At 39.5% G+C, this 20006-nt stretch overlaps 1 protein-coding gene across 11 annotated transcripts in view; it reads left to right on the top strand.

Annotated features, from left to right (window-relative positions):
- Positions 1-20006, top strand: part of APP (amyloid beta precursor protein) — a 234602-nt gene that overhangs the window by 146973 nt on the left and 67623 nt on the right. For 7 of the 11 annotated variants that reach the window (XM_075170836.1, XM_075170817.1, XM_075170846.1 and 4 more), the window contains exons 7-8: positions 1611-1778; positions 16175-16308. In XM_075170836.1, the coding sequence (XP_075026937.1) occupies positions 1611-1778; positions 16175-16308 (302 nt within the window). The remainder of the gene's footprint in view (positions 1-1610; positions 1779-16174; positions 16309-20006) is intronic. The other 4 variants (XM_075170881.1, XM_075170872.1, XM_075170826.1 and 1 more) reach the window with 1 other exon arrangement.

Raw genomic sequence — 20006 nt, 5'->3', positions numbered from 1 at the left:
GTAATTAATGTGTTGTACAATTAAATATACTTATTTTGTTTTTTCTTAAAGTAAAAAAAAAAAAGTATTCCTTCACCCCCTGCTATTCCTTTACCCCTAATTGCTTGGTACAGAATTGCGACATTTGTAGCACATCCTTGATGGTTGCATACACTTGGATCTGTTTCTCTTAGACCAAATGTATGCTCCCTAAAATTGATTCTTGGCATTATTTATAGATACAATATGTGAATATGTTGAACACATGTAAAATTATATCTATATTATATATTTAAGGAAATGTAGGTATACACTGACTGCCAATGACAATTGGACATAAAATCTATTTATAAATAGCGGTGCTTCTGAGGAGAGTGAAGTGACGGATCAGGACAGACTCTGAAAAGCGGGATTGTCTGTAGCCAACATCTGAGAGGCGATGAGCGTGCGGGGGATTTTCAGTGCTAATGCAGTGATATTTCTTCATACCTTTCTACCCTTAGGGATCTGCCTTCCACCAAATTCAAATATATGCAGAGAATTTAGAAGCCTCTAGTTGAACGTACCAGTTTGTCTGCCAATGCAGTGTGTGGGATGAAAGCAAATGAGGGGCGTATTGGTGTTTAACGTTATGTAGATCTGAAACGACTTATGCAGCATGTTGAAAGATAAAACTGTTTTTGTCTGTTTGGAACATTATTGGTAAAGGGCTATACGTTTACATGTGTAATTGACTGAATTCCAAATTGCAGGCAGAATTTGCTTTGTCTTCCTTTAATTAGTGTGGTTTGGTTCTTCCCTCAGGTTTTCATGTGTTGCAGGATGTAGGCAGAGACTGTGGCAGCTCACAATGAACACAAACACAAACCATTTTAATTTTTTTCCTGTATATATTCACTGGGGATGAGATTTCCTCCCATGGATGGGCTAAAGCAATGGCAGTAATTTTATATATGTGAGCCCTCGAACTATGAATTAAAAACCCTGTGCCGGGCAGCTTGCAAGAGGGAGTTTCTTTGGCAGTGACTATATATAAATAGGTGTCTGAAGAGAATTTGTTTTCCTCTATAACTCATAAATATTTTGGTTTTGTTTCTTCTTTTGTGTAAGCTAGGAAACCTTCTCAATTTGGGCAGGGAGGGGGTATATAGCTAAAAAATCAACAAGAAAAAATGTGGTTCCTTCTGCTTTCAGATGTTCCCCTTCCAGCCAGGTACCGAGTGGGCTGCTTGGGCAGGAATCTGCCTGGGGCCATCAGCAGACCCCGTGGACAGCCAGTGGTTGTACCCCTCTGGCCTGGAAGCAGATGAAACTTCATACTCGTACCATTGCCACCATGCTGGAGCTTGTTTAAGGGCAACACCCCTCAGCGTGTGCAGATAAAGTAGCTAAAAACATAAAAGTATAGGCAGCGTAAGGAGACTTATGGCACAAATCTGAGTCAGTTCAAAATTTACCTTCGTTGGCTCCAGGGTGGTTTTCCGGGGCAGGGTTTCTCATTCCCCGAAACACCTCCTTGGTGCATCTCCTTCCTCGCTCGCCTGCGTGGACATTGAGAGGCACCTAATTAAGAAACCGAGACAATACCATTTTCACGCTAAATGTGGTTCCTCCGGGTCTCCTGTGACTAGAGGTGTGCTCTGAGCAAGCCGAGACTGGTCCCTGCCGCGCGATGATCTCCCGCTGGTACTTTGACGTGGCCGAAGGAAAGTGCGCGCCCTTCTTTTACGGCGGCTGCGGCGGGAACCGGAACAACTTTGACTCGGAGGAGTACTGCATGGCGGTCTGTGGCAGCCTCAGTAAGTGCCCCTCCACGCCTCCCCCGCTCCCGCCGCTCGGGAGCGGGTCTGGGCTCACACTAACCCCCGGCCGCGGTCTGTCCAACGCCTCCGCTCACCGCTAGATCCTCATTAGCCTCTCGCTAACCCGGCATGGTAGTGGGCGACTTCTTGGTGCTGTAGACGGGTCTCTGCAAGTAGGTAGCTAAAAGCCTAACACTTCCTTAGACGAGGCCTTCGCACTCACCTTCTCTTAATTTTCTGTCAGAGCGTACTGACATTTCGTGTGTCTCTGTGTGTGCATGTACAATGCATGTGAAGGAAAAAACACAAACTCTAGGGAAGCCTCAGGTAAGTTTAAAAATAGCTCATAGTTTTTACAGTGTATTTTCAAGCATTATTTCTGACCTTTTTTAATCAAAGCAATATAAGCTCATTAAAGTAACAGAATGTTTATTTCCAGATTTTTCTTTCTTTTTGTTTGTTTGTTTTTAGTTTGATTGAGTACTTTGTGTGTGTTTGCAACGAAAAGGGGAGAAACGACATTTGATTTTTTTAGGTTTCCCTGAGGACTGCAATGCACGTGGATGTGAATGACCTCCCACTTGCTTTGTTTAACTATATATTTTAATGATCATTTTCCCTGAAGAAAGAGTGTTTGCACTGTGATTTTTGGTTTGAGAAGGGTCGCTTTCTCCATCACAGGGTATTGAAGCTGATGAATCAGACACTGGATTTATCAGCTGGGTTTTGCTCCGGGAGCTTCTGGTACACTCCACTCCCATCTGCCTTGCCAGCACATACTCTTGGGAGAGTATTGGCTGCCATTTACATCTGACACTTTAAAGAGTGAGTACGTATCTTACTGCCCTGCCTGCTCACAGGGCATGGAGGAGCAGAACAGAAGCAGCATGTTAGGGCTCCTTTTAGTAAAATATTTTCCAAACTGCGCCTAAGAATGTTTGCAGTAAGTAGAAGGCTTGAAGTGCACATAAACACATGCAGAGCCCTAGCAAGGTGTGCCACGTGTGTCGTGGAGCAGAGGAGCTGACCTGTATTTTATTGGAGCAAGAGCAGTTGTGGAGGCAGGATTGCTGCTCTGGTGCTCCAGCTGCATTTCATCTCGGTATCTTTTAGAGCTGTTCATGGCAAAGCTCCATGGAGGGGCATGGAGAAAGTCTACCACAAGGCGCATGAGGAGGATACCTCACGGACAGTGATCAGCTTCTGCAACAAGACATAAGATGTAGTGAAGAGAGAGAACAACTATGCAGTAGATTGGAGTGAGGTCTATAACATACTTGCTAAAAAAATTAAAATTTGAACCACTAGGTTCCTGTGTTAGGGAAGACGTTTCCAGAGATGCAAAACATGGTTTGTCTCTGATCGCGTGCCCTATGACAGGCAAGAAAAACTGGGACTTTGTAGTGAGGTAAATTAGGACAGTAGTAGAAAAAAAAGAGAATTTTAAAGAAGAAATATTTATGCAATGAAAAATGCAGGGTATGTGATATTGACGAGCAGTTGATACTGTAGACATGGAAGGAGGAAGGAAAAGTAAACTGAAGATAACTGGCTCATGCAGATTAGAGGCATAGAAAAAACAGTGCAGTGAGAGAGATGTTGAACAATAAGCCTCGAAAAGCCTCTTGAGCTCTTGTACATTTAGTTTCAGGTAGCCAAGATGAGGCTGTGTTTATTCTTTACTGTTAATGGCCCACAGAGAATTTGTAAAGGACGATTACTTTTTTCAGTCATACGTGGGTGAGTATCATGCATAAGTGGTGATTGGATCCCAGACAAGGTGATGGCCATCAAAACAAATAATGGAAAACAGCTGAGAAACTGAACCTTTTGCTACTTTGCATCTGGAAGTAGTCTCGGTTAGCAACGGAAGAATGACAGGACTTAACATGCTTTACCTGCACAGAGCTTTGGATACTTCAGGTGTTTGCCTTAGTCTATATGAGGCAAATGAAAGTCACCTACCTCTGAAAGTCACCTACCTCTGATAATTTCATGTCCAACAAGGTGGGATTAAATGAAGGATAGCTATTGGCCTTTTGTGCTGAGCATTTTACTTTTACGGTCAGTATAAGAATTTCTAAAAGCTGCATACGCTGGTGCTTGTTGGAAAAAGTCATCCTTTTCACATAGCTGGTAGGAATTAAGAATTATTACTGCCTTTGTCAGCATTACTAAAAAATCTATAATATTTTTGTGAAGGCTGGACAACAGCATAAATAAGGACTTGTAGTAGATCTTGACTCTTGCAAGATTGCAGTTTTGTTAAACATCCAGTTTTTACAGCTTGCTTTTGGCTCTTGCCCTTCAAGCTGAGCCATATGGATGCATTTCTTTGTCCAAGTTCTGCAGTGGGACTATGTGCAGACTCAAAGATCTCGGAAGATCGCGCATCTTGCACGAACGTGCATCAGCTGTAATTACTCACCCAGCACTTCAAATCTGAGAGTTTCATTTCTGGCTTTCATAATGCTGCAAAATTATTACACAGAGGGAAGGGTGTTGCTGACTAAAAGAGCAGTCACATCACAGAACAGACTTAATAAGAATTATTCTTACACAGTAAAACTTGGAGGGATGAGATTCTGATTTGTCACTTTGATAATGCAGTGGTGTTGCCTTTCATATAGAGGTTGTAGGTAAAATCATAGCACCAACTGCTCGTAATAGCAAGCCAGCAGAGTTTACTGTATTGCACTTCCAATCAACCTAGTGATCTTTTTGCAGGAAACCTTCTGCTACAAGAGGTGACCTCGGCCATGATCTTAAAAAGAATATTATGGATTGAATGAAACTTGGAAATTAGATTGTCTTCCTTCTTCAAATTTGTCTCTTGGCAGCAGAAGTTGTTCAGCTCGTGCTGTTTGGGAGGATAAATGATCTTCTCTTCTAAGACTGGCAATGTGTCAGAATGTGGAATCAGAAATTAAATAAGAAACAGCTTCTAAATTTGCTATATATCATACTCATTAGGATATTCAGATAAGCCCAGGAGATTCCTCTATCTCATGGAAGTTGTTTCTGTTTTTTTTTTTTCCTCAGGTTCAGTTCAATAAAACAATGCCAAGAGCATTACTATTTTTGTTCTTTCCATAATCATCTTGGTTCACTTTGGGATTCCCAATTTTTGGTCTGAGTCATTTTCTCTTTAAGGAAAATGGAGTTAGGTATAGTACTTGAGCGGCTTGGCTTCATTTGCACAACTGGCAGTAAGGAAAAATAGAGCTGGTCTTGCCTTTTAAAATAGATCTCCCAGAGGGCTTTTTCCTAGTTTTTTTCTTCAGTAGTGTCTCAAACAACATTTGAATCTACAGGGTACACTTTGCAAGCTACTTCAGTTATATTTTTGTTCCCTGTATTTTCATGTTATTTCAGTGTGTTCTATACCCTGATTTATACACCTGTTATTTCTGTTACTAAAATAACTTTGTTTTCCTCTGGTTTCATCTACTGTTTCAGTATCACCATGCTGTTTCTGCTTATTCTTCATAATTTTGCTGAATAGAAACGGTAATGAAAATAATTAGAAGTGCTGAATATGATATGTTTCCCCACTTAAGCGAGATCTTGTCTTTGGTACCGAATGTTGCTGAAAGAGGTTTTTTTTTACCTGGCTGTAGCGCAGACACCACCCTCACCCCAATCCCACAGAAGAAAAGAAAAACAGTGGAGAAGAGTTTCCATCTAGGCCACTCCTGTTCTGTCCTGTCTCCCCCCTCCCCGCCTGCCCCCCCCCCGTCACCCTTAATTTAACCTTTGTATTTGATCCCCCCCACCCCATTCATGCTTATTTATTTACTCTTATTCTTTATTCCTTTTCTTTCCAATGTTCACATTATTGTTGCTCCCTTGTGTCCTATAAAAAAACAGTGAGCCTGTCTTAGGCAGGAGACAAGATGGATGCTAAAAGCACATCTTTCCTTTGTCTAGCTGTAGTTTGCTTTGCAGGATAAACTGGTTAGAGAGAGTAATATGAAATAGTGGATAGCAGTTGGGTTTCTCTTGAGTAGTGGGCAAAGGATGAAAGGGTGGGATGTGAGTTTATTTTTCTCATAATGCATTGAAATTGGACTGAACCGAAACCTGAGGATGTTCTGTTGTCACAAATACTCATGTACTATGAATACTGAAAATATGAGTTCTGAACACTAATATCCTGAACTCATTGTCTACAGTGGGAAAAAAAAAATTCATGTTTTATTCTGCTTCCTTGCTGAAGTCTCTTTGCCTTGATCTGAAAAGGTGGGTCTGTCCTGTCATCCTGTCTTAGGCTCTCCACTATCAACAAATTTGACCGATGCTCTGAGGTCTGACAAAAATGATTTGTCTGTTGGGTAGGAGCTACTACTGTCAAATTTTTTCATTCATCACCCAGCTACATGGGAATTGATATATAATTGCCGTAGAAGTAGAAGGCTTTAATGATCTTGTTACCAATTCCTTCAGCCTGCCAGACCACATGCTCACTCTCTATTGATTTTTAATAAGGATGTTCAATACTGTCTACAGTTTCTATTCAATATAAGGACTCAACCTTCTACTGTGTGACTGGCCATAATGGCTCCTTTGAAGTCATTAGGATCTATCAGGCGGTTAATTCAGATTTAATGACCTCAGAATGGGTATGTATTGACAAGAATAAGCAGAAGATGATAAATGGCTATTATCGAAGGAATGATTTCCGTCTTATTGTCATACTAAAAAGTAATCTATTGTACAAATTTTTTCACTTGTCTCTTAATTGTTGCTTGTTAAACATCGTTAAAGCTATAGGAAATATATTTTTTAATAAGTACTATTTTGAAATTACGTTAATATTCAAATCTTAACTTGGGGACACAAGGAGCTTCAAAGCTGGTAAAATTCGTTCTCTTAAATGTGCTTCGTTTGTCAGCTGTCGCGTAGGAGACAGCTCTCCCAGCAGCTCCTGCAGCTGCGGCGTGGCGCATTCAGAGCGGAGTGGAGTTCATGGCACCATGTTTTTATTTGTTCTGCATCTAAGCGGGAGTGTACTCTGGTGGCACAGTCAGTTTTTTAAAACTGACATATCATTAAAATGACCTTTTATAAAATAGGGTTTTTTTTCACTGTACTGAATTCCTGCAGCTAACAACAGAGGGAACGAACAGGGTTCAGTGTTGTCAGTTGCCTCCTTTCTTGCGTAAACCCTGAAACCTAGTAGTAAGTTGAAATGTTAACATGCATTGTTTTATTTTTGATCATTTTAGAGCACGATCACAGATTTTTGGGTGAATTTAGGTAGAATAGTATTTCTTCTCTAGACTAAATGTTGTAAACTTACAAACTTGCTAATCTCCTGGTGATTTTTAAGTGAGAGATACGGTATTTCAATTTCAAATGGAAGATATGAAAAGAAACACACTAAAAGCTACAATTTAGTAATATGGAATTTCACACCCTCTTAAATACAGATTAAAATATTGTGCACAAGACGAAGATTAATATGGGGGATCCACTCTTGCTGCTTTTCAGAGAGGCTAACTTCAGCTTGCCTGCAGATTAGTATCGGTCTGTCCCTGATAATTGATGAGATCGGTCTTAATGTGTTTCCAGTTCATGCTCTTAAGTGAGAGGAAAATTCGTGACCTCTAGCGTTTTGCAGCGTCCAGTTTAATTTCCCTTCAGAGGTACTGCGAATAACAATCTGTACCTTTTAACAGCAGCAGCTTATAAGATGATACTCCTGTTGTCAGTAATTTCATTTATCCATTTGTTACTTGTTTGGGATCTGGACATCTTCCTAGTTAGCAGGAAGTAAAATGTTTTGGCAGCTAAACTTGCATGCCAACTTCCAGAGTGTGTCTAAGGCATTAAAGAACTGCAGTGCATTCCTGTGAGCAGAATGGTAAAGTATACCCGATTTTTAGCTAGGTAGCACGTTTTAATCCTTCGTCTTATTTACTGGGTGATTGCTCATTTTATCTGTACAACTACAGAGACTGCTTGAGCTTGAGGTCAGGTAGGAGGCTCAACGGCAGAAAGCAGGCCACGTCCAGAGCACATTCATCTGGACTGGGTGATGCTGCCCTTTCACTGCTCGTGAGCTGTATGGGGGAGTTGGCAGGCCTCTGTCTGTAAGAGCAGCAGAGCTTGCAAGTTGCTTCATGCCAGGAATGCATTTTTTTTGACAGTGCACTTAGGGCTGGAAAATACTCATCACAGCAACTAGTTACGATACTAATTTGTCACAGCACTACAGGAGATATAATTTAAAATACAGAAGTCTAGTGATAACATTTCAAATCCTAAAAATCTGTCTTTTTAAGTAGTGATATTGCAAGGAAGCATTTGACATAATAAGTCTTCTATTTGAATGAATAAAAAAACTCAAGTTATTACAAATTCACTAAGCCAGTCACACTAGGACAACCTGTTGCTTTGTCACGAAGGCTCTTTATATTCAATTGTCTTACTGCTTCCCAAATTAGCAGTAAAGAGGACATTACCTCTCAAGAATTTACTTAAATGTGTCCCTCTCCCACCATCTCCAGCATGAATTGCTTGTATCTGCTGGGTTTTATTTTCTCTAGCATGAAAACTCAGCTGAATCATGCATCTTGGTGAAGTTGAGGCCAATTTCAAATAGTGTAGATGAAATCTTAACAACAACATATTTTTGCAGTTATTCATTCATTGTGAGTGTGTGACACTTATCATTGAGTGCCTAGAAGCTGTAATGGGATGAATTCTAATATAATCTATTTAAATTGTTAATTTTGACTACCACCTTTAGTGGATGCAAGTGACTAATTTCTGTTTCCATGGTTTCTTCATCTATATAAATTTGCACTATATTCCACCCTTGAACCACATGTGGAGCCAGTGTTGGACTGGGCCTTTTTAAAAAGCAATTGGGTAAATTTTAGGATTCAAAAGGGAAATGATGCAAATGTTTTCATATACAAGAGTTAGTCTATTGATAATTTCAAGCATGAGGAATTTTATTCATGTAATGTATTATTGTACACACTGTTTTTGCTGTAACTTGTTTTGTTGGGTCTAACCACAGTTCTTTGTTTTTTACTCTGTGGAACTTGATGACTCTTGTTTACAACCTTGGCAGAAGGCATGTTCAGAAGAATACTTCTGTCTTGTATTTGTTCACAGCAATCTCGTTTGATGTAACAGGTGAAGAATTTAATGTTTTTTTTTCCCTCATAAATACTTAAATTTATGGTGACAAATCAAAAGAGAGTGACCTTGAAGCAGAGTATTGCAAAGATGTTTGAAGAAAGTTTGCTTTGGGGATCTCCTCCCAAGCATGAAATGAATCGAAGAACTCAGAGGAGGATGATCTGAGCAATTAATGGCCAAGATGAGTGTTGAATGGATTTGAGCAAGGCAAAATTGCATTTGTCAGGGCTGGTGAAAAGGAAGTTGCATTCATGGAGATGCAGTGAAAGCATGATTGCCAAGTTCTAGCTATGCATGGATAGGAAATGTATCCTGAAGTTCTTACACAGAAGGATTCTTCTATGAGAAAATTTAACTTAAAGCTAGTTTAGGTGGCAAGTATCAACTTTAGTTAAAGCAATAGATGAGGAATAATATGAGTATGGTATGTTGTTGGTTTTTTTTTTTTCTCCAAGAGGGTTTTCACTAAACTGTCTTTCAAGCTGCCTATTGTTTTGATGCTATGGCAACTGTTTAAATTATAAGATATCAAAGGAAGATAGGATCAGTCTTTGCAAAGAGAGGTTCAAAAGGGAATGTAACTTTTAAACATGTGATTTCTCCATCTCAATACACTTAATTGTATTTTCAGGCCAAGGTTGCTACATTGACCTGTAATTATTCTTTGAATACTAATACAAGTTATGAAATATTACAGAAACTATATGCAGTCTTTTACGACAAAGTAGTTTAGCCTTGATGGGTACTAAAAACAATGAGATAACCCAACTATTAAGAAAGGAAAGAGCATCCTTCTGGAACACTGGATTCTCTTTCATGTCACCTGTGCCTGGAATCTCTTTCAATTAAACTAGTAGACATTTTTAAACAAGATGCTTTCTAATCCGCTTTAGGAACATTCATCTAATTTTACAAAATTTTGGAAGCTAAGAGGCAGCTTGAAATTGAAGGTGGAGAAGTCAAGTCTCAGAACTGGTGATTCTTTTTACTGCTTCAGATGTGATCCCTGAGCATACAACCGATACTGTTAGAGGGGCTTTTTTTCTCGGTTCAGTACCAACATGCATATATTTTTTTCTGACAGAAGAATGTATTTCATTTTAGCTAGTCTGTTAGTCCATGTTTTGTGCTTTCTGAGTCCTCACCATTGTAGTCAGAATTCCTCAGTTTCTATGAAGAACACCTTACTTTCAAAGACTTTTTGGGTGTCTTAAAGATAGTTGTCAAAACACGAGGATAAAGCAAATGTGCAAGATAAATAAAACCCAGCTGAATGGTTTTGTGATTAGGCTGAGTGATAAATACATAGTTGAAATGGATGAGCCTTAACATCGATGAATAACTTAATGGGGGTTTGCATTATTGAGCATCTTTGCTGAAAATTAAGAATTGGGCAGCTGGAGTTTGAGTGGCCTGGGAGGACAGGAGTACCAGGCTTTGATCGTGATCGGCACAGTTCACTGCTCTGCAGTTAGCTCCCAGGCAGGGAGATGTGCTGATGAGCCACGAGGCAAAAGATCTGGCTCCCAGAACTACTGACAGTCCAGGGGTGATGCCAACCCTTGGAGCACAGCTGTGCTGTCTATTTGCCCCCCAAAACCCAAAAGAGAAACGAGCAGCAGCAGCAACTTCACGCTTACAGGTAGAATACTAAAACTGGGGACATGTCTGGTTTTCATTCTCACAAGATCTCCCTTGTGCTGTTGACTGTGGGAGGAACTCTGTTCTTTAGTTTTAGACAGGGTTCAGAAAGTGGTCTTGGTGAAAACGTGTATGAAGAGAAAGTAATTAAAAGTGAAAAGGAATGGCACTTTGCCTGCTGGTCCTCCAGCTTACAGTGCTAAGAATGAGAATAGTTGTGTTTGTAATGCAGTAGATCATAATTTATATATGGTATGTAAATACACTGACAATTCTGTGCCCCAGTATTGGTCTCTACTAGAAAGCATACTAATTAGGCACACACTTTTCTCCAAGTAATTAAACTATATTAAATTTAACAACTTCGTATGTAAAAACTCCTCCTGGTACATCCTTTTCCCTACGTTTAAAACAACGGTAATTTGGTGCAATCTTAGAGAAACCTTTCCCAGCCTTCACTTGTTTTGTATCATTCAGTCAGTAATTTGTCTGTTTTGTAATAAAAATGTAATCGTTATTTTCTTTCCCTGTTGTTTAGATTCTGTTCATTGGTTTTGCCACACTGCTGTAAGCGGAATAGCTTATTCACAAAAGAATGGGGATACCATCTTGTAAAAACAGCTCATTTCACAAGGTAGCAATAGCAATAATAGAAACCCTTCTTGCTAAAGATACTCCATACGCACTTGTGATTGTCAGAAGTGCTATAATTAGTTGTGATCTTAGTCAACAACTGAAAGCTTTGATCTTAATCCTTCATTAATGAGGCAGTTGCATATGTGGAATTCAGAGGCACTGAATGCTACATTGTATTTGGGTAATGCTCTCATTTCAAATGGTTTCCCATTTCATATGCAACAGCCGATGTCATTCAGAACAGGGGCATCTATTAATCTTTTCACTTCATAGGAGGTTGGTGAGCGACTGTTCTTTCTTTCACTGGAGTGGCTGATATGGATTATTTATTTTTATGCGAAATAGTAAAACAGGGTCTCGGGTCATATTGCTGAATTTTTCTTGCCTTTTTTTTTTTTCCTGATCTTCTGATATGTAAGGATTGTTGTTAAATAGCAGAACATCTAGAGCATAATTTGGCTGTATTACTGAACCTGTGTCTCCAGGAAGGTTAGGGTTTTGAAGTCTAATAAAAATTTTAAAAAATCTGTTTGGGAATTGACAGGTAAAATCAGTGCAAGTGTGAAGAAAATGTCATCTGATACCTCATTTCTTCCACACCTGTCAACACACACTTTTTGATCAGTCTTCATGCAGTAGTAGAATGAGTTACCTTATAAACAAGCAATGCACAGTAAATGAAACCTCCTTCTAAGAACAGATGTGGTCAAAAAATGAGATCAGGCTGCAGATTTTTAAGGAATCCTTACATGTAACTGATGTCTGACCGAATGTTCCCAATTTACTATGAGAAAACACGCAATACATCTCTAGAAACAAAGTTCCAAATGTTTTGGAGTGCAAAGGATAGGTTTTGTGCCAAAAACCGTGGAGAAATTTTAAAATGTTTCTGCTTTATGCAGAAGAGAGGAGGCTCAGTATTTTTCTAAGTCTTATCTTTTTTTCTTGGGGGGGAGGGTAGGATGTTGGTTATTGTTATATTGGAATCACAAGGGTTTTTTAACATACTATTGATAATTACAATTTTTTTAATGATGGAGAAGTTGTCACATAATCATTTGCAGACTTTGTAAGTACAGGGAGCAAAATCTTGCAGGGTTATTTGTTTTTAAGCAGACTAGTTATTTTTCGTCAGAGAAACATTTCTGATTTCAGATTACGTGAATAGCTAACCACTCATAAAAAGACTGCTTCTGAATCGCAGTTACAACAGAAAACAAAAATGTACATGACCATTTCATCTCACCTTTTAGTATTTTCCTAAACATACGCACTGAACTTCTTTTTAATGAAAATTATCCCTGGTTTTTGAGAGTTTAAATAGTGTGTCTGTTTACAGAGTGAGATGTGGTCATTGTTGGTAGGTTGGCTGGTCTCTGTGGCTACCAGCGGACGAATAAACATTCCAGGAGCAGTAAGCAGTAGCCAGTCCTTACGGCTGGCTTTGCGCAAGCTCGGCCTGCTCTGACGTGTGCTGGGCATGGGCCAGTGCCAGCAGCAAGCAGGGAGGGAGAAAACACCCGTTTTACCCCTTGCTTTCACGCCTGTTTGCTCGCCAGGTTTCGGAAGGAGGTGCTGAAGCAAGATGTTTTCAAGTGTGCTTTTGGGCGAATCAACATATCTTTGCATAAGTTGTTCAAATACTTAATTGCACTTACTACTGGAAGTGGGTGGCTTATTTCTGGTCTGGATTTCCAGCCTTATTTCTGCCTAGCTTTGGTTTCCAACCATCAGACCTCAGTTGCTTCTTTCTGATAAAGCTGTCAGAAATCTTTTCTCAGTGGAGATTTTCTAAATCAAATTAGTAGTCCACTCCCTGCTGGATACCGTGAGACAGGTCCCCCAAGCTCCCATCAGCTCACATGCCCGTTTCCAAGCCCTCTTTCTTTTTGGGAGCGTGTAGTGGAGAGCCCCGTGTGGCGTTACACCAGCCCTTTTTTGCACAAGGTCAGGGCTAGCAGCTCTCTCCTGCTACGCAGTATTGCTCTTCGTTAGCATTACCCTCTTCAGTGTCAGCTTGAGAGAGCAGGCTGCGGTCAGATATCAATGTACTGCCCGCATCCTTTCCCGTGCTCCTGGGCACAGCCCGGCTGTCTCAGGCATCCAGGTCTGTGGTGTTTAATGCCTAGTCTTTGTTTCGTTTCGTTTTGCACAGCTTTTGGAGGGGGCTGGGTGCTCTGACATCCTTGGCACCAGGCACTGAAATCAGGTTTTCCAGTTCTCAGCACCCGCTACCCTCACCTGTTCAGAAACACAGCAGCAAGCATCCCGGTGGGAATTAAGGGTATTGTCCAAAAATCTGGGCCATAAAGGCTGCATGTGTGAGATGGGAGCTTTTGAAAATCAGACCTTGAATGTACAGGTGGTTTAACTGATCTCGGTGCAAATGCTGGTGACCTTTTTTCCTATTCAATAAATTAAAGGTTAAATTTGCATAATTTATTGGGCAGTTATTTAGATCATCACTTCTTTCCACTCACATTTGTACAGTCTTAAGTTCAGTTTAAAAAAAAAAAAAAAATCTATAAAAGACGGAGAAGGATGACGAATGCGCTAGAGCTCTCCCCCATTTGATCTTCCCATGCTTAGCCCTGCTGTGTCCTGCAGAGGCAGCGATGGAGGGTGTAGGCAGAGGGGAATCCTCTTCACACAAAGCCTGATTGAACCGTGGAACACATTGCCATGCCATATTGTGAATGTTAAATCTCATGCAGGTTTTGGGGGGAAAAAAAATAAGAGTCATGGAAGGAAAATCTAGCAAGGTTAGTTAAACATTGCGAAAGATTATCCTCTGCTCTTGCCTGGGGGTGTTTGGTGAACCCCTGTCAGGAAACGGGAGCCTGGAAGGGATGGCCTTTGCTCGGTCTGACGCTCTTATATTTCTTCCTGCTTTGAAACAGAATTTTCTTTTCATTCTCTAAATGGAATTCAAATGTACTATACTTAACTGCAGCTTCAGGAAAGATAAAGATTAAATTAATTTGGTGCTTGAGAGATTAAAAGGCAAAGATATTTAGAGATAGTTCTGAGCATTACAGAAAGCTTGGGTGATTTGTTTTTGGAATTTACTTACGTTGGCTGTAGCCTTTCTGGCAGGCAGCACTGCACCCCAGCACAAACCATGTTATCATTGAAGATGGGTTGTTATCATTAAGAGTTTAATAAGAAGGGAAATTTTTATGCTTTTATATCAGTATTAGAGATTAAATTGTCTGAAGTTGTAGGAGTAACCACTGAAAATATTAGGAGTTGCATTCTATTTTTGTAATTTTTGTGGCTTGTCAGGAAGCTTATTTGTTCCTGTCTGATTGTTACAGTACTTCAGTAACAAAGTTTGCAATTTTACAAAATGTAAACTTGTAATTAAATATTTATGAAACAAATCTAAAAATGATGGGAGGAGTGATAATTTGCACTGCCTATGACTTCTCAGTTGGATTTTTTTTGTTAGTTGCCTTTCCTTTGATCCAGTGAGTAACTTAAAAAATCCATTGTGCAATTTATACCAACAGCAGCGAAAACCATTCATGCCTATTGTAGAGAACATGTAGAGATATCTCATATGTAGCCAAATCCAAAGGCTTTCTGTTCATTTTTGGGGAGTTTGTTTGTTTTGCTTTTGGGGTTATACATCTGCAGTAAAATTGGAGGTAAAGCTTGGATTTTGGTTTAAGTTTTTCTTAAAATTTGAGGATGTATTTCGTTGGGGCTAACACGTGCTTCTAGCTGATGATTTTTTAAATTATTATTATTTATTTAATAATACACACATAGGTGTGTTTATATTTCAACATGTTTTGGGGAAAGTAGTGATAAATAAATATTGGTTATTATTCAGTCCGATTTTCAGATTAAAGTTTGCTTTTGTTGAAGACGTTGAGAAATGTTTGGGGTGTGGGAAGGGCCTGGATTTTTCCCTACCTGTATTAGTCTATCTACTAAAATGTATTACCTCTGTAAGTGAAGTTAACTATAGTACATGTAGTCAAACACATTTAAAAAAAATCCTGCACAACTATCTGTACGGTCTTTGTTGGTTTGTCAGAATTTTTAAACTAACTTCGCAATTGTTGAACTAAATGTGACCAGGGAAATGAAATTAATTATATAATAAAATATTTAAATATAAAATAAAATATATAGTTGAAATGAAATAGTTCGTCATCATTGGAGAGTTTTTTAAATTGCTATTATGTCCTTAGCACAGAAATGTTATTCTAGTTAATGTAGGGGTAGTTGGATGTTACTGCATAGTGAAGGAACAGTTGCTCACTCTGCTTGAATTACCCCAAATGCAAATCTTTCCACTACCAGTGTGGTAGGTATGGCCTAGTTATCTGACAGGAATGGCTAGCAATTAGTGCAAGCTTTCTGATTATTTCCAGCATCCATGAGGGATTTTCTTAATCAAAGTTGTTACAAATAAAATAAATATCTTTTAGGCCAAACTCTCACTAAGGGAAGGATTTGAGGTATTTCATTAGGGTACTGTGGAGTCCGTAGGTGCTTTAAAATGTATTTGCATTGGCACTCGTGTGTGTTACAGTTTACCTTTTAAAAATAAACTAAAATACAAAGCATGTAACTTTGCAAAGTGCTTTCTGTTAGTTTATGTACTTTAGTCCTTGCCAGGCTTTTTTTCCCTTGGAATTTTTCCTCTGGCAGCAGTTTCTAACCTGTTTGAATAACATTGCTTTGTTCACTCTGAAGAGTTTCTCCTGGTTTATAAAATGGGGCGGGGGGGAAATCCTTGTATATTTATATAAATTTGCTGTGTGTAATATATCCACCTAAACCACATTTTTATATCCTCCTCTGAGGTTAAATGAATGGCTTTATTCTGATGGAAATTAGAACAGATGTTTCTTGCTTTCTCTGACTACATTTTACCTGTACTAAAGTAGAAATTCTGCTTTTCTTCCCCCTCCCTTCCCTCTGCCCCCCTCAAAATTTTACCTCAGTCCCTACCACTGCCGCTAGCACTCCTGATGCTGTTGACAAATATTTGGAGACACCTGGAGATGAGAATGAACATGCCCATTTCCAGAAAGCCAAGGAGAGACTTGAAGCTAAGCATCGTGAAAGGATGTCTCAGGTAAGGGGAGATTTCTTTATCCCTAAATGTGGGAATTTTGTCTGTTAAGTCATAAGATGCTCGGGGTCCTTCATCTTCTTATTTCCCAAAGCTTCAGCCAGCTGCCCTGCCTATTTGCAATGTTGTAAATATACCATTTATTGCCTTTCTGACTGTACGTAAGAATTCAGCTGGCTGGGACATACATTTGTGGTTGGGTCACAGCTGCGATAATAAGTCGTTACAGTTACTTGTGCTGGTAAAAAGGAAAAAAAAGTCTGTTAAAAATTGCTCTCATCTTTGTGGAGGAACGTTTGGTTTGTGAGAGTATTCTTATTTCTAAATGAAGAACTTGACCACTGTATTAGTCATCCTTCCTTTGTAGCAGCTGAGGGAGGTTGCCTGTGATTAGCTTCATTCTCCCTGTGTACACATACACAGCCGTGCCTTGTGTTAACGTAAGCTTGCATATATTCATCTAATGATCTTGAGCCTCAAGGTAACATGAAATGCATCTAAAGCTGAACAAAAGAGGAAAAATTAGTGCTTTTGAACTGAACCAAAATCCAACTGAATCAACCCTTTTTTTTCCTTTAACCAAAAAGATTTGTGTAGCCTGAAACTGTACACTGTTTTTAATCCTATTGCACACTAAGAGATGAGCTATCCATGCTCTCAGAAATAGGGTTTATAATAGCAATGTCAATAAAAAATTGTCACAGTTCTGCTCTGATAACAACAAAGAAAAAATATTAGAGATTTAAAGGAAAGCCTGTGGTGCATATTTCTTTAGGATGGAACAACCACAAAAATGAACGTAGTATAATACAGACGCACTGCATATATCTGTGTAGCTATTTTACTCTAATTTTTCATTGTAACTTTGTTCTCCTGTTGCATTTTCAGTGTTTCTGTGTATTACTGACACATTAACCTTTAGCTCTGTGCTAAAATGTTTGAGTAGGCCTGAAATTTAGCTCTTAGAATAAGTCCCCGTCTACTGGCACTGTAGCTACGCCTGGCACTTTTCTAATAAATAGAGCAGGGCATCCTACCTGAAGCGGTCACCCGATCGGTGCAAACCACATGCCAGGAATATGGCACTTAATAAATAGGAAGATATGTGCTCCTCAGCTGCCTCCGCTTGGGAAGCATTGTAGCACGAACAAGCCATCTCCTTCTTAAATAGAGAAAATAGTCCCAATTTAATGCTTTTTAAAGTGTTACCATTTCCTTTCCTCTGGAAGATTAAACAACTTCATTAAAATGACCAGCGGCCGAGGCGGCCATGGAGCGAGCGCTGCTGAGTGTAGGTGCGTGCAGCACCGGGAGGGAGGTGAGCGGCGGCTTGTGAGGCACTTGCGTGCTGCGCTCCCGCCGAGGGAGCGGCTCATCCCAGTCCTCTTCGTAACAAACTTCTGTGAGGCTACAGTACTCAGTTTGGGAAGGATAGGCTGGGAATTGGGAGGATAAAAAACGTTGTGCGTTGAGCCTGCCTGGGGGAGGAGAGAGATCCTGCCCTGGCCAGGCACGCGGAGGGTCGGCGGATGACGCAGTCGTCACCCTGTTACTACCTCCCCTTAAAATAGCCTTTTTTAAAAAAATAGTGTAGGGGCGGGTGTCCTGGAAGCAAAGGGCAGTCAGTGCGAAAGGCAGGTTTCCCGGGAACGGTCCTCAGATTCTCACCATGGTTTCCAGTTTGTCTCCAAAATCTAAATATGTAAAGGTTAAGCTGAGTAATTAAGGGCAGCGCTTGGGTGAACTGTGTATTTTGCATTTTCTACAAAGCTGATGGTTTGTGGAAAAGAGCTAATCAAATGCACAGGCACCCAGAAAGCATTATACAGAGAGACCGACCGTACAACATCGGTGCTTGAGGCCAACAAAATTAACTGGGAAAAGCATTGAACTGTAGCATCAGAAAACTTCTGGGTAAATATGCTGCACATTTTACCATGTGCATTTGGGGCAACCTCATAAATGAAGGCTGTGGTTCAAGGTTTTGACTGCAGAAGATCACACCGGTGCTGCGCCTGCTCTGCCCTCGTTAGCACATTCCCAGCCATCCTTTCTGTCAGCGCTAATGAGCGTACAGCTGCGGGGTGAGGCAGGTCAGCTCCCTCATCTCACTGCAATGTCGCTCTTCCAAAAAAAAAAAGTAAAATAACCAACTCTGGCCACTTCAGCAGGCTAAATCAGATGTGGGAAACAGCAGCACGATAGGTACATCAAGAAAGACAGACCTTTGATCTTTAATTTGCTTAAGCTGCTTATGAAATCACAGCTTAAAGTACATATATCTTGAAGTATACAGAACCCCTGCAGATCTTTGAAGAAGAGAGTTAACTTAAGTTTTTTAAAATTAGTTTTCCCTTCTATGAGTAATGTTTTGTACAGTATTGAACTGGCTTCTCCCAGTTAACATTTCAAATGTTTGAAAAATAAAAGATCTTTTGGAGAAGTAGAAAAGCCATCTAGTTTACCATTCTGTGTTTTCTCACATGAACTGTGATATGTCCATGTCCCATACCACTGGTTTCCCTTTCTAGCAATTTATTTAAAAATTGCTTGTTACATTTTCTTTAAAATGACATATGTTCTTAATACATATTTAACTAAAAATTAATTTGAAGCTGTTACTTGTTATGTTAAAAACAGTGCTGAATAAATTAACTCAGTAAGCCTTTGCTGTCTATTAGCTAAGTCCTCTAGCTCCACTGAACATATTTATTCTTTTTTTTTCTTTTTTTTTTTACTCAAAGTCCAGTTCTTTCAAAGCTGAGAAATGGGGGCTTATAACGTAGCAGAAATGCCCATTTTTATTCTATTAAAAAGAGAGGAAATGATCAGTGGTTTTAGGAAAATGATCAAGTAATTCTTTAATCTTGATAAATGTCATAATCTGAACTAAATCGGTTTGTTCATGAAATACAGATATTTTATTTAATAAAGCAGCTAGTTCTAAAACAGTATTTGATTTGATGCACACTTTACTTTGCAACAGCCAATTAACTAATAAAAAAAATCATATGCGTTCTAGTTCACATATGAAATGTAATCATCTCAGAAGTAGGGAAGTTTAAAATACTTTATTTTAATTTAATTTTTAAAATTATAATCAAAACATGTCATCAGGGCAAATGCAGATATTCTGTATATTCTCTTTCTGAGATTTCCCTTTGTTTACCATGAAATTCTGACAACTCGTGTTTCTTTTTCTCTTGCATGAAGATATTCACACAGGCAGAGACCCAGCTTCTGTCGGTGGTTGTGTCGGTTCATAGTTCACAGCTCCTAAAAGGCTCTCTTACTAGGGGAGTCTGTGCTCTTTAGTACGATAACCTGATGCACCTCTGGTTCAGACTGTTTTAATCCCTTCTGCTCGTAAGTGTCTGTCCCTTTAGACTACAGACCATGAAAGTTTTTCTGCCTTTACATCTTGCATGGCACCTGGAGCAACAAGGCTTATAAACTTTCCTAGGCACTACTGTAAATAGAATTACATTAGCGTACAATTTTAAGCTTTTCCCAAGAATTATTGATGCAACTCTAAATAACAGTAAAGCTACATTCCCATGCAAACAAGATAGCTATTCAGCGATGCACATGTAACCTTTAAATGTTTGCTATTGTCTGACGTGTAACAGGGAGAGATGATGCTAACTGATTGCAGGGTGCTGTGGTTCTTGTTTCCTGTTTTGGTACAATGCCGCTTTTCC

Source organism: Calonectris borealis, chromosome 1 (genome assembly GCF_964195595.1).
Source record: "Calonectris borealis chromosome 1, bCalBor7.hap1.2, whole genome shotgun sequence".
NCBI classification, from domain to species: domain Eukaryota; kingdom Metazoa; phylum Chordata; class Aves; order Procellariiformes; family Procellariidae; genus Calonectris; species Calonectris borealis.
Note: the sequence above shows the minus strand (reverse complement) of the source record. Positions and strands in the feature narration are given on the sequence as shown.